The 15,840-nt window shown below is 33.4% G+C and overlaps 1 protein-coding gene across 1 annotated transcript in view; it reads right to left on the reverse strand.

Annotated features, from left to right (window-relative positions):
• LOC141498966 (uncharacterized) overlaps nucleotides 1–15,840 on the reverse strand; it is a 263,553-nt gene that overhangs the window by 188,885 nt on the left and 58,828 nt on the right. Inside the window, exons 5-6 of the mRNA XM_074201973.1 lie at nucleotides 13,207–13,295; nucleotides 7,869–7,983 (exon numbers count right to left, since the gene is read on the reverse strand). Coding sequence (XP_074058074.1) covers nucleotides 7,869–7,983; nucleotides 13,207–13,295 — 204 coding nt within the window. The remainder of the gene's footprint in view (nucleotides 1–7,868; nucleotides 7,984–13,206; nucleotides 13,296–15,840) is intronic.

Below are 15,840 nucleotides of genomic sequence, written 5' to 3' on the forward strand. Positions count from 1 at the left end.
TAGCAAGGAGTTTAAAAATCAATTGGAAAATTTGGGAAAAGAAACCCAAGAGAAAATTAGCATCTTGCAACAAGAAAATAAATCCTTGGGAAATACAATTGGATAAATGCAAAAAGAAAAATGTTCTCTCAAAACTTCATTTGATCAAATGAAAAACTCTTACAAAAATAGAATTGACCAATTGGAAAAGGAACTGCAAAAGGTAAATAAAGATAATTATTCTCTTACAAAAGAATGGATGAGGCAGCTAGGTGGTGCAGTGGATAGAGCACTGGCCCTGGAGTCAGGAGTACCTGGGAAGTTCCAATATAGCCTCAGACACTTAATAATTACCTAGCTGTGTGGCCTTGGGCAACCTACTTAAACCCATTGCCTTACAAAAAACTTTAAAAAAAAAAGAATGGAGTCTGTGGAAGCCAATGTCTTCATGAGACAAGAATATGTTAAACAAAACCAAAAAAACTGGAAAAAATAGAAGAAAATGTATAATACCTCATCAGCAAAACCACTGACTTCAATAGTAGATCAAGGAGAGGTAACCTAAGAATTATTGGTCTTCCTGAAAACATTGAAGAGAAAAAAAAAAGCCTGGACTCAATATTACAGAATTTAGTAATGGAAAACTGCCCTGATATCATGAAACCAGAGGGAAATAAAGTTATTGAAAGAATACATCAATCCACTCCAGAAAGGGATCCCAAAATGAAAATGCCAAGGAATATTGTGGCCAAATTCCAGAACTATCAGATAAAAGAGAAAATCCTGCAAGCAGCCAAAAAGAAACAATTTACATATCAAGTAGCCACAGTAAGGTTACACAGGACCAGGAAGCATCAACATTAAGGGATCAATGAAGAATTCATTATCTGGCAAAACTGAGCCTTCTAGGGCAAAAGATGGACATTTAATGAAATAGGATACTTCCAACTTTTCCTCATGAAAAGACCAGAGCTTAATAGAAAATTTGGACATCAAACAGGAGACTCAAGAGACACATGAAAAGGTAAAAAAAGGGGATGGGAGTTAAAAAAATGAAAAAACTGTTATCCAATAAGATGAAACTGGCTATATCCATACTTGGGAGAAAGACTCTAATAACTTCCAATAATTGTAACTCTATTAGAGAGAATATACTTAGCCAGAAGTAATGGACACTCATGACATTTCAGTGACTCAGACAGAATGATTTAAAAACAATACCTACTTTAAAAAGAGGACAGTAAAGAGATGGGAGGATGGAGGAGACTGAATGGGGTAAATCTCATTACATTAAGAGATACAAAGGACTTATTGCAATAGAGAGGAAGAAGGGAGGAGGTGAGAACTGCCTGAATCTTACTCTCATCAGATTGGCTAAAAATGAACATACATACACACAGTTAAGTTAAGAAACTTATCTTACCTTGAAGGTATAAAAAGGGGGAAAGAGGGAAAAGGGAGGAAGAGGAAAGGGGGGAACCAACAGAAGGAAGGGAAGGAAGAGGGGGCAAAGGGAAAGGGGGAAAAGGGGGAGGGCATTGGATATAGGAGGGCAAACACAGTTAAGGTGGTGGTATTCAGAAACAAAATACTGGGAATATGGATAAAGGGAAAAAAGGGGGGAAATACAAACAGGGAAGATAAAATAGAGGGCAATAAAGAGATAGCAATTATAACTTTGAATGTGAATGGGATGAACTCTCCCTTAAATGGAAGCAAATAGAAGACTAGATTAAAAACCAAAATGTTATAATATGCTGCTTACAAGTAACTCATTTGAAGCAGAGAGAGATGCATATAGAGTAAAAGTAAAAGGTTGGAACAAAATATATTTTGCTTCAGCTGAAGTGAAAAAAGTAGGGGTAACAATCCTTATCTCAGACAAAGCAGCTGAAAAAACAGATTGTGTTAAAAGAGATAAGGAAAGAAACTATATCCTCCTAAAAGGTACCATAGACAATAAAGTAATTTCAATACTAAATATGTATGTACCCAATGGTATAGCATTCATACTCTTGAAGAGAAGTTGAAGAAGTTACAGAAAGACATAGACAGCCAAACTCTATTAGTGGGAGACCTCAACTTCCCCACTCTCAGATTTAGATAAATCTAACCATATAATAAACAAGAAGGAAGTTAAGGAGGGTAAATAGGTTGTTAGAAAACCTAGAGTTTTGGAGGAAATTGAATGAGGATAGAAAGGAATACATACTTTCTTTTCTGCAGTACAAACCACTTACACAAAAACTGACCATGTACTAGGGCATAAAAAACTTAATAATCATCTGGCCTTAGACATTTAATAATTACATAGCTGTGTGGCCTTGGGCAAGCCACTTAACCCCATTGCCTTGCCAAAAAACCCAACCTCAATTGAAGAAAGGCAGAAATAGTTAATACATCTTTGTCATATTATAATGCAATAAAAATCACATGCAATATTGGGCCAGGGAGATATAGACCCAAAACTAATTGGAAACTAAATAACCTCATTTTAAAGAATCAGTGGAACAGCAAATTATAGAAAGGAATTACATTTTTTATCCTAGATAATGACAATAATGGAACAACATCCCAAAACCTATGGGGAAACCACTCAAGGCAGCTGTCAGGGGATATATTATATATCTTTAAATGCTTACATGAATAAATTAAAGAAAGAGGAAATCAATGAACTAAATTTGCAATTAAAAATAGAGAAAGAACAAATTAAAAACCTCCAATTAAATACCAAATTAGAAATTCTAAAAATTAAAGGAGAAATTAATAAAATAGAAAGTAAAAAAAATATTTAACTAATAATTAAAACCAAGAGCTGGTTTTGTGAAAAAAAACAATAAAATTAATAAATCTCTGGTCAATTTGATTAAAAAAAAGAAAGAAGAAAAATCAAATTGCTAGTATCATAAATGAAAAAGGTGAACTCACCACCAATGAAGAGGAATTAAAGTAATAATTTGGAATTATTTTGCCCAATTCTATGCCCATAAATTTGATAATCTAAGTGAAATGGATGAATATTTACAAAAAATATAAGTTGCCCAGGTTAAATGAAGAGGAAATTAAACACTTAAATAATCCTATCTCAGAAAAAGAAATTCAACAAGCCATTATTGAACTCCCTAAGAAAAAAATCTCAAGGGACAGATGGATTCATAAGTGAATTCTATCAAACATTTAAGGAACAATTGGTTCCAATTCTATATAAACTCTTTGGAAAAATAGGTGAAGATGAAACCTCTGTCTAACTTTTTTCTATGACACAATTATGGTGCTGATACCTGAACCAGGAAGAGTTAAAACAGAGAAAGAAATTTATAGACCTATCTCCCTGATGAATATAGATGCAAGAATCTTAAATAAAATCTTAGCAAAATGAATACAACAAGTTATCACTAGGATAATACATTATGACCAAGTAGGATTTATCCCAGGAATGCAGGGTTCATTCAATATTAGGAAAACTGTGAGTATAATTAATTATATCAATAACAAACCTATCAGAAATAATGATTATATCAATAGAGGCTGAAAAAGCTTTTGACAAAATACAGTACCCATTCCTATTAAAAACACAAGAGAGTGTAGGAATAAATGGATTGTTCCTTAGAATAATAAGCAGTATCTATATGAAACCATCAACAGCATTGTATGCAATGGGGATAGGCTAAAGGCATTCCCAATATGATCAGGGGTGAAACAAGGATGCCCATTATCACCACCACTATTCAATATCGTATTAGAAATGCTACCTTCAGCAATGAGAGAAGGAAAAAGAAATTGAAGGAATTAGAATTGGGAAGGAAGAGACAAAACTCTCACTATTTGCATGATGGTATACCTAGAGAATCCCCCAAAAAAATCATCTTACAAACTACTAGAAATAATTAACAACTTTAGCAAGGTTGCAGGATATAAAATAAACTCTCATAAATCCTCAACATTTCTATATATGACTAGCAAGATGCAGTAGAAAGAATTAGAAAGAGAAATCCCATTCAAAGTAACCTCAGACAACATAAAATACCTAGGAGTCTACCTGGTAGACTCAGAAAATTTTTGAAAACTTCTCACACAAATAAAATTAGATTTACATAACTGGGCAAACATCAGCTTCATGGATAGGCCGAGCAAATATAATAAAAATGATAATTCTACCAAAATCAAACTATTTGTTAAATACCCTACCAATCAAAATTCCAAAAAATTACTTTAATGAGTTAGAAAAAATTGTAAGTAAATTCATATGGAGAAATAAAAAGTCTAGAATCTCCAGGGATTTAATGAAAAAAAGTGAAAAAGAAGATGGCTTAGTCCTACCAGAACTAAAATTATATTATAAGTTATTAGTCATCAAAACTGGCTAAGAAATAGAGTGGTGGATCAGTGGAATAGACTAGGTGCAAAAGCAGGAAACAATTATAGTAATCTGCTGTTTGATAAACCCAGAGTCCAGCTATTGGGATAAATACTCTCTCTTTGATATAAAAACTGTCGGGAAAATTGGAAGTTAGTAATGGAAGAAACTGGGATTAGATCAACACCTCACACACCTTATACCAAAATAAGATCAAAATGGATACAGGTTTTAGATGTAAAAAATATAAGCAAACTAGAAGATCAAGGAATATTTTACCTTTCAGAGTCAAATTCTTAAAATAAAAGACATGCCATTCTCCAATTGACAAATGGTCAAAAGAGATGCAAAGGCAATTTACAGCTGAGGAAATCAAAGCAATTCATAGTCATATGAAAAATTGCTCTAAATCACTAATTATTAGAGAAGTGCAAATCAAAATATCTCTGAGGTACTAACCTCACACCTCTTAAACTGACCAATGTGACCAAAAAGACAATGATCAATGTTGGAAGGGATGTGGGAAATATGGGACACTATTACATTGTTGATGGAGCCATGAACTCATCCAACCTTTCTGGAGAGCAATTTGGAATTATGCCCAAAGCGCAACAAAAATATGCATACCCTTTGATCCAGCAATACCACTTATGGGTCTATACCCTGAAGAGATTATGAAAAAAGGGTAAAATCATCATTTGTACAGAAATATTCATAGCAGCCCTGTTTGTGGTGGCAAAGAATTGGAAATCAAGTAAGTGTCCTTCAATTGGGGAATGACTTAGCAAACTGTGGTATATGTATGTCATAGAACACTATTGTTCTATTAGAAGCCAGGAGGGATGGGAATTCACGGAAGCCTAGAGGGATTTGCATGACCTGAGGCTGAGTGAGATGAGCAGAACCAAAAAAACCCTAACAGCAACATGGGGGTGATGATCAACCTTGATGGACTTGCTCATTCCATCAGTGCAATAATCAGGGACAATTTGGGGCTCTCTCCAATGGAGAATATCATCTGTATCCAGAGAAACAACTGTGGAGTTTGACCAAAGTCCAAGGACTATTACCTTAAATTTAGAAAAAGAAAACCTGATATCTTAATTGTCTGATCTTGCTATCTCTTATACTTTATGTTTCTTCCTTAAGGATATGATTTCTCTCTTATCATATTCAATTTGGATCAATATATACCATGGAAACAATGTAAAGACTGACAAATTGCCTTCTGTGGGGGGTGGGGGGGGAGGGGAAGTAAGATTAGGGGAAAATTTATAAAACTTAAAATGAATAAAATATTTTTAAAATGTTATCTTATTATGTAATCTTGCTATATCTCATACTTTATGTTTCTTCCTTAAGGATATGATTTCTCTCTCATCACATTCAACTTAGATCAATGCATTCCATGGAAACATTGTAAAGATTAGCAGACTTCCTTCTATGGGGGGTGGGGGAGGGAAGCAAGATTAGTGGGGGAAAGGGGGGTGACTAGGTGGCGCAGTGGATAGAGCACCAGCCCTGGAGTCAGGTGTACCTGAGTTCAAATCTGGCCTCAGACACTTAATAGTTACCTAGCTGTGTGGCCTTGGGCAAGCCACTTAACCCCATTGGCTTGCAAAAACTAAAAAAAAAAAAAAAAGGCTTAGGGGGAAAATTGTAAAATTCAAAATAAATAAAATATTTTTAAAAAAAGAATTTCTTACTTAAGTTTGTTTAGGTTTCCTTAGTCTGATCCCTTTACTAGTCTCTGCCACCTTTTAGTCATCTTTGGGTGGCATTTATAGTTTGGACAAAGGAGTTTATTTCACTTTCTTTTCAATTTTATCATCAGAACATGGTTCAGTTTATGTGGGGAAAACAGGTTTCTTCTAAATCTTTCACATCACTATCATACATAGAAGTCTAATAGTGTCCATTTTGAAATATGTAATATCTCTTCTAAACTATTTAAAGTTGAATGTTTTGTAAAAAAAAATATCAAAAATCACAATATCCGAGAAACAAAAAGAAGGGACTTTACAGGTTATCTAGTCCAACCTGCTCAACTTATAGATGACCAAACTGATTTCCAGAGAAATGAATTCTTTCCCAAAGTCACAAGGCAATGAGTGATAGAAATGAGACTCCAAATTTAGAACTCTCTTACTATGCCAAACTATATGCTAGTTTTTAATAAACAAGAAATTTAACTTTGTCATTAGAATAGTTAATATTTTGGTCTTTGTCTTATATCTTACTTTTTAAAAAAACTCAAACATCAGTTCCAAGGTTAGTTAAGTAACTTAAAGTACTTTAGAGAAACTGAATATTAATGTACCTTGAAATTCTTTGAAAACACAAAATAAGGTATATTATCGAGTCTCTTAAGAACATCATTTGGCAAAAAGAAAACAAAGTACTTATAAGGAGAAAAGTTTCGGTCACAATAACAAGCAGTATGATATCGGAAAATGGGTTTTTTTAACCTGCAAAAACTTTTTTATTTTTATATATTTCATAGGATGGTTTCAGGGATAAAAACAAATGAAATCTGTTTCTGGCACTTTGAAATCATAAAGTAAACTTTGAAAGAAACACAGTTAAATAGTTTTCTTTTTATGTTTATATCTCTATAAACTTTTGTAATCTAAATGCAAATTGATTATTTTTATTTGAAAAGATGAGAATTTTGATTAAGAAGTGAGAATATAAAAAAATTAAAATACATTATTATATTTTTCTCCTCTCACTAGTCTAAATAGTGATCTCATTTTTGAAACAACCACCTCTAATACAGCAGTTATGGAAGCCTCTACAATGTCAAATATCAAAAATAAAATATGCTCTGGCATATTTTAGTCATCTGCTTCAGTGCAGACCATGCAACTGGAACTTTACAAGTAGGGCTATTGCAGGCTATTACCTCCAGTGAGGACTAAACAAATTTAGAACAGATGGGTAGATAGATAGATAGACAGATAGATAGATATAGATAGATAGATAGATAGATAGATAGATAGATAGATAGATAGATAGATAGCGCATCATTTATAGCCTAGCAACAGGACTTGGTGCTTATTAAGCATAGTTGTAATTTATTATTTTTTAAAAGTACATGTAATTTTAAAATGCAATGTAATTCATTGGCTTCAACAATAAGATAATACATCCTGTTAATCATATATCAAAGATCTGTGATTTTGCCAGTGTGGGAAGTCCCTTTTTCAGTACAGATGGCAGAATATCTGTGATTTAGCAGTTCTCTTAATCATAGGCCTAATGAGTGTCAGAGATGAAATTGGAATACAGTTTTCCTTTCTCCAAATCCAGGACTATATACATATATGTGTGTGTGTGTGTGTGTGTGTGTGTGTGTGTGTGTGTGTACCCATTCTGCCATGCCACTTTCTCTCACAGACACTACTCACTGAAAAATAAGTTTTAGTTTCAGTTAATATTTGTTTTTTTAAGATCACATTACATGATAATTCATATTGCAAAAGGAAATGACAAGCTAGGTCAAATTCTGACTCCATTTAATAAAACTTACTTGATGGGTTTTTTGTAGTTTACATTGAAGGCTCTGGCATATTTTAATCATTTGCTTCAGTTCAGACCGTGCAACTGGAACTTCACAAGTAGGGCTATTACAGTCAAGAAAAGATCTGTTTTGTAAAATATAAAGGAATGTTACATTTATAGTGTGTTATGCCCATTTAAGGAGTTTGTCAATAAAACACAAAATAACATTTTTGCTTCCAACTGATCCATTTAATTAGGCACTCCAAACACTTGTTAGTTACCATCTTAGACTTTACAGTAACATAGAAGGCATTCTGCCAACTCTCTTGTTTTACAGATGGTACCTCAGGAAATTATGGGACAGTCTTGTACATAGTCATACAGTTGAGTCGGAGAGGAAAAGATGTTATTAAAACCCAGATATCTTTCTCCCAATCTGGTGCTCTTTTTACTACATCAGGATCAAGCTTTTAGTTATTTCCATACTACTACTATAAAGAATACAAAGAAGTGAACTTGGAATTTCAGTGGCACAAGGATCTCTCAGGTAAAGAATCTCTCTATACTTACGGAGATTGAAGACAATCTCTCCACAACCCTAATATTTGAGAATTGTCTAGGGCCCTTAATGATCATTCTATTTGCCTAACTTTTCTGGCTTTAAGACTTTCTGTCTACTCATTATGCACATTACCCCTCTTTTGTCTATTTATTTATTCATTCATTCACTCAGTTAATATCTGTCCCTTTACTATTAACATGTTTAAGTCAAAGCAAATTCATTAACAAATCCATACCAAAATATTACTGTATAATTTAACAAAGATTAATGTTATTTCAATTTAGGTTGAAAGTGAGAAAAAGTAACCCAATGTATAAGAGACATATAAAAGACATATAATAGATTTCTAATCCAGTTTTCTTTTGTTGGGTGTCAGTGAGGTTTTGGTCAGGAGCTATAATTTTACTGGTACATGGATCTCTAAAAACTAATATTAAACTGTTCTTTAATTTATTGTATTAGACACCAGAGCACCAAAAAGTTGAGCAACTTGACCAGGGTCACAGACACACACACACACACACACACACACACACACACACACACACACACACACACAGAGTCATGGAAATCTGGATTTTCCTGTCCCCAAATCCTCTATGCAATCTGCCATCTTGCCTCTCATGCCAGACTCTCATATTAGTCTATCAAAATGCATTTATTAAGTTCCTATTATGAGTCAGACAGTGTGGGCACTGATCAGAGTAATTGGTCAGTTGCGGAATATTTCCAAACCAAAGGTCCATCCACCTCAAGAACAAGAGAACAACCAGAAAGAGGGCAGCCTCTCACTCATTGCATACCATATGCCCTCCCTGGTCAAAAGAACCTGCTGCTAAGAAACTAGTGGACAACCTGCTTCTAGTAAGAGGATTTAGCAGCAGCAGCAGAAATATTACCTGATGTAAATCTAAATAATTGGGAAAATATTCATTTTTTCATATGTAAGTTAAGTCAATATAATAAAAGTGAAATTACTACTTAAATTAACTTAGTTATTCAGTGTTGTACCAATCAAGCGAAAATATTATTTTACATATCTTGAAATAATAACAACGAAATTCAAATGGAGGAAGGAATAAATATCAAGAATCTTAAGGAAATTAATGAAAAAGTGGTAAAAATGGGACTTATGAGTATCAAATCTCAAATGATACAAAAAAACTAATGTATGTACTAGTTTAAAAATACAAATCTCAATCAGTAGAACTGATTAGATACAGAAACTTCAGATGGAAATGAACACAATAGCATGGTGTTTGATAAACTCAAAGACCCAGTCACTGAAGTAAGAACAAAATAGCAGGAAAACTGAAATCAGTATAGCATAAATTAGTACCAGTCAATATTTTACACTATAAATAAACCTAGATACACATGAGGTGACATCACAAGCAAATCAGAGGAGCAAAGAAGAAATTACCTTGCCAAAAAAGGGATAGGAAAGATCAGAGATGACAAAAAGGTCAGTTTTATTATATAAAGTTAAAATTGTGTTTCACAAAGGAAACTAATACAGTTAAAATTAGAAAGGAAATAGATAACTGGGGGAAAATCTTTACAGAAAGTTTCTCTAGTAAAAGTCTCATATCTAAGATGTATGAGGAATTCAAATTTATAATTCTTAAGAGCCATTTCCCAATAAATAAATAGACAAAGCATATGAACATAGGAACCATATGAAAAAGGTAAAAAGGAAAAAAAAATCACTACTAATTAGATAATTAAAGCAACTTTGAGGATCCATCTTATATCTGTCCAATTAACAATAGACAAGGAGAAAATGAAAAATGTTGGATAAGCTGTGGGAAAAATAGACATACTAATGGATTGATGGTGGAGTTGTGAACTGGGCCATTCATTATGGAAAGCAATTTAGAACAAAGCTGCGAAAGTTACCATACTGTGTATCTCCTTTGACCGAGCAGTGCCATTAATAGACCTCTACTTCAAAGGGATCAAAGAAAGAGGAAAATGAAACATATATAAATGTGGATGTTTATTGTAATTCTTTTTACTAGCAAAAACTAAAAGCCAACCGAGTACCAATATATTGATGAAAATTACTATGCTGGTGTAGCTAAGTGGTGCAGTGGTTAGAGCACCAGAGTCAGGAGGTACTGAGGTGAAAACTGACCTCAGACACTTAATAGTTACCTATCTGTGTGACCTTGGGCAAGTAACTAACTTAACCCCATTGCCTTGCAAGGAAAAAAAAAACTAGTTTGCCCTAAAAAATGAAGTAGACAATTTCATAGGAAAGTGGACAGATTTCTATGAATTAATGCAGAGGGAAGTAAAAGCAGAATTACAATTTATATAGTCACAAAATTATAATGAAAAACTTTGAAAGACTTTAAAACTCTACTCAAAGCAATAACAAAACATAAATCTAGGAAACCAAGGATAAAATACCCACCTCCTGCCAAAAACATGATAAATTTAAAATTCAAAATGAGACAATTTTTAGATACAGCTAGCATGGAAATTTGTTTTGCTTAATTACATAAATGTATTATATTTCTTTTTTCTTTTTTGGTTGTTCAATTGAAGAAGAAAATAGGAAAGTAAATCAATGCCTATAAAATAATTTGTTTATTTTATGAAATATATAGTAATTATTATTTTATTGTTATTATTATTATCATTATTGCTCTTAGATTTTGGTACACTTCTACCAAACTTTTACTTCCAGTCTAAAGAAAGATTTTGCTTTGTGCTGCTTTGTTTATTATCTCATAACTTATCTCCAACACAAAGGCAAAATTCTCTAAAATCTTTTCCAGCTCTATGATTCTAATTAACATCAGAGCTAATGAATTCCTGATTGAATACGGAAGTCACTAAAATATGCCATATGCCAGGACAATGACATAGATAACAAAAGCAACACTACAATGTTATTGGACAAAGATAGGAAAACACAGCTTTTCAAAATTATCATTTCTTAATCCACAACCTATATTAATAATGTAAAGAGCTATTTCCCAGTAAAACTAATGTAAATTTATAATTTTTGTAAATGTATGTCTTTAAAATAAAAACATACAATATTTTTATAGTACTTTCTTGGTACTGTTCTATCATTTATCATTTCTATCTGATTTGTGCACTCATATGAATCTGTCCTCTCACCCTATCTCATTTACTACATTATAACCTTCATGAAAGCAGGAATTTTATATTCCTTTTATAGTCATCACAATGAAAGGTGCATATTAAAATAAGTGGTTTTGGAATTAATTGCACTGAACTTCCTTCAGGTCCTCTTTCTCTCTTTCTTCCTTCCTTTTTTTCTTTTAAAGAATAAGCAAACTTATTTAAAGGTCAAATAAGCCAAATAAAGGTCACAATTTAGCTCAAGCAAGTTAATAATTATCTATATGCAACTCTACCCCAGAAGTCTTAGTGGGTCAGTTACTTATGCTTCACTCTCCTACCCAAGTCCAAGCCAGCTTCAATTATCTGAAGATAGAATAAGCTGACTGATGATACCCTTGGCGTCTGAGCATTCACCTCTGGGGTACTGGTTGATCACCTATAATAAATGTCCTGTTGGCAACTCAAATTTATACTCAAATGAATTTGTGTTCTCATCAATGAAAGTACTCCCTCCAATGATGCAATTCATAGCCTCTCTGGGCTTGCTCATCCAGAGATTAATACTCTCATTCTTCCATAAGTATACCATAGAAAGTCAGTATGTGTTGGGGTACCTACCTATGGCCTGAAATCATGGCCATAGTTTTCATTTATTGCTACTCCTTCATCTCACCAACCCAATCTCTGTCTTGTTCACACTTTTCCTTGATGATGTCTTCCCAAGGTCTTGTATGTAAAGTGCTACAGCTTGTTAATGCATACCATGTACTCTCTATTGTCATTTGGGAAAATCTCAATTTCAGCTCTTTAAAGAATGTTCTACAAACTTTCAATCACACAAGTAAGCTTTTTATAGCATTTTTTGCAAGGAAAATGGGGTTAAGTGGCTTGCCCAAGGCTGCACAGCTAGTTAATTATTAAGTGTCTGAAACTGGATTTGAACCCAGATACTCCTGACTCCAGGGCCGGTGCTTTATCCACTGCATCACCTAGCTGACCTCAAGTAAGCTTTTGATATTAATTTTTAAAAGGACCATAGATTTTTGTTTCTGGAAGACATTTGTAGTCATTAAAAGAACTTTGCAAATTCCCAAAAGCATCCTGTCTACTTCCCTCCTTGTGATTCCATTCTTAATTAAACATAGACAGAGAGAGAGAGAGAGAGACAGAGAGACAGAGACAGAGACAGAAAGGTGAGAGGAGGCAAGATGATAAGAGAAGAGAAGGGGAGCAGAAGGGAAAGTTACAATTTCAAATAGTGCCTTAGAGCATTGAGAGGTTTAAATTAATCAATCAGAATCACACCTCTAGTATGTGTCAAATGTAGGACTTGAACTAATGTCTTTCTGACTCCAAGGTCATCTATCTTAGTCAGGTCTCTTCACTTTTTTAAGTTGTTTTCAAGACTTCTTATGCTTATGTCAATATATGTGTAATATATATTGACATCAACATAAGAAGTATTTAAATATATACAGATAGTATGATAAATGTGTACATATATTTTATATGGACAAAATTATATTGATAATGTTTAAGATTTTTTCTGATGACAAGACAAAAAACAAAATCAAAAAACCCACTATCTCTCCTAATATTTCAAATTAAATCTGAAGGGGTGAGGGAGAAGAGAAAGAAGAGATGCAAAGAATATCAAAAGTTGGCAAAGACATCAATACATCAATTTGCCTCTATTCCTTACCTGAGTTTTTCAGAGAGAGGATTCAAAGCTTCATTCAGTTCTAGCAGAAGGGTGGACCGAGAACTTAATCCCTCTGTAAGCAGTACTACCTATTGAGAAAAGAATTACAATGTGATTATAAAATGCCACAGTAAAATGGTGTCTATTTTATTCAGCACTATATTTCAAGAAGTTCTCTCTCTCTCTCTCTCTCTCTCTCTCTCTCTCTCTCTCTCTCTCTCTCTCTCTCTCTCTCTCTCTCCTCTGCTTACATTTATCTTTCATTCAGGAAGGATATATATTTGCAGTTTACTTTATAAATTATTAACTTAGATTGCCTTAGTTTATGCAAGCCTAATATTCAGAAATGTTTTTCTAATTTATATTCTTTATAAAATTTGAATTTATAATTTCTAAAATCAGAAGTACAATATAATTTCATGAGACAACTTTTTTGTGATACTACTAAAAACCTTTATTAAACTAGTATAGCTATGTACTTCATATTAGGCTTTGAGTCTAGAACACATGGGTTTAAATTTCTCCTCTGAAAAAAGTTAACCAGGGACAAATCATTCAAATTCTCTAAGCCTCTGCTTTCTCATATGTAAAATATAGATAAGGATATCTAAAGCACCTAACTCAATACATTTTTTTAAAAATTGTTTTTGTAAGGCAATGGGGTTAAGTGACTTGCTCAAGGTCACATAGCTAAGTAAGTATTAAGTGTCTGAAATCAAATTTGAACTCAGGTCCTCCTGAATGCTGAGCTGGAGCTCTATTCACTGCACTACCTAGCTGCCATGTAACACCACATTTTATATACGTTTCTATATAATTGAACAAATTGCATTGTTTAAAAGCAGATTAAAGGGAGAAGAGAGTGTTTAGATAAAAAAATAAATTATACTAGAGGAGCAGCAGGAACAAAGATAAGAAAGACAATGAAGTAACCAACCTAACAGGAGCAAAAGGAACCGATTATGAAATAATAAGATGTAAGAAGATTGATAGAGTACAATTATTGAAAATATTTTCACTTGGAGCACTAATTAAATGGTAATTGGAGAAGGTGGGAAAGGATTGCTATAGCAGAACTGGCCACTGATCCAGAAAGTATGGTCTCATTGATAAACTAAAAAGATGACTTCTCTTTTCAGTTCATTCCCTTCCTAAATTCCAAACATGTTTGCACAACCCCCTCTGTTTGACAGTGTTGGCAAAGAAATATCCTGTATCAACATACATTTCTTGTCTAGATGAATTTGAAGTTCTGAAGACTTTATTAACCTCTTCTGCTTTATGTGTGTGTGTGTTTGTTTTTTATCCTTGAGTCAGGTGACTGAGGAATTTTCAACCTTGATGGCTACCTTTCTGCTGTATTCTTTACTCCCTGCTGGTTATCCTATGGCAGCTATTCTTTGAAGCCACTACAATGTTTACATTATTATAATACAGTCTGTAGAAAACCATGGGGAATGGTAACTCCTGAACTAAGAAAAAAGAATAAGGAGAAGAGGACTTGGAGGTTTTCAGGAAGATGATGGTGGAGGGTAGAGATCTGAAATATACTGAAATTCAGAAAAAGATATTTAATATAGACCTTAGAACAAAACGAGCAACCATTGGGCAGAGATGAAGAAGTTCTGAGAAGGGATTCCACTGAATTATGTGTCATAAGTCTAGTTTAAAGAATAGTTAGATCAGAGAAATGCTTTGATCAGAGCCCAAGAAAAGATGCAATTGAGAAGAATGTTGACCTCAAGTTGGTGGACCTAGAAGTCAATCATAAAAGTGCTCTTTTTTTCTCTAGTCCTAGAGCTAAGAAAAAAAGTGAATTCATAAGAAAGGCAATCACTCATTGAGTTGGAGTTAAAATAAAAATGATCTGCTATAAGAAAAGCAAGACAGATAATATCTGGAAGAATCTAAAGATTGAAACAATACCAAGAGATTCAAGTAATTTGGAATTGAATCTACAATTTAGATACAATCTATTTATAATTTAATACCACAAGATACCCTTGTATTTTATAGGAAAAATTATCTACACATTTGAATTTACATTACTACAACTTTACTGAAAAAGAAGGGGAGGCAAAAACATAGGAGAAGGAAAAAAAATTCAGACCACAGGTATATGTTATTTGGAAGTTTAATTTTCCTCTGTACTAACAGGAGAAAGTTATCTGAGTATCTGACATCCAATTACTGAGTCTCTTGTTTGGAAGTTGATCTCATAGGACTAAAGGATTTAAATGTGGAAGAAAATTTTGGAATCCAAATTCTTTCATTTTATATAAGAGGAAACTGAGGTTTAAAGAGTTTTAGTGGCTTGCCCAAGTCCACATATCAAATAGGCAGAAGAGTCAGAATCTCAACTCAGGTTGTCTGATTTTAAATCCAATGCCCTTTCCACAATGCCAAGCTGTCTTTTACACAAAGGACCTTTGAGCTTCAACAGCAACAAAAGAATTCTAAGGGGAAAAAGTCATTGTTTTGTTCTCCCAAGACTTATATTTTTGTAAAAAAACATCACTTATAGTTGATGTTGGACAGCTAGATGGTGCAATGGATAGCACACAGACCCTGGATTCAGTAGGACATGAATTCAAATCCGGCCTCAGACACTTAATAATTACCTAGTTGTGTGAC

This window comes from Macrotis lagotis, chromosome X, assembly GCF_037893015.1.
Source record: "Macrotis lagotis isolate mMagLag1 chromosome X, bilby.v1.9.chrom.fasta, whole genome shotgun sequence".
Taxonomy (NCBI): domain Eukaryota; kingdom Metazoa; phylum Chordata; class Mammalia; order Peramelemorphia; family Peramelidae; genus Macrotis; species Macrotis lagotis.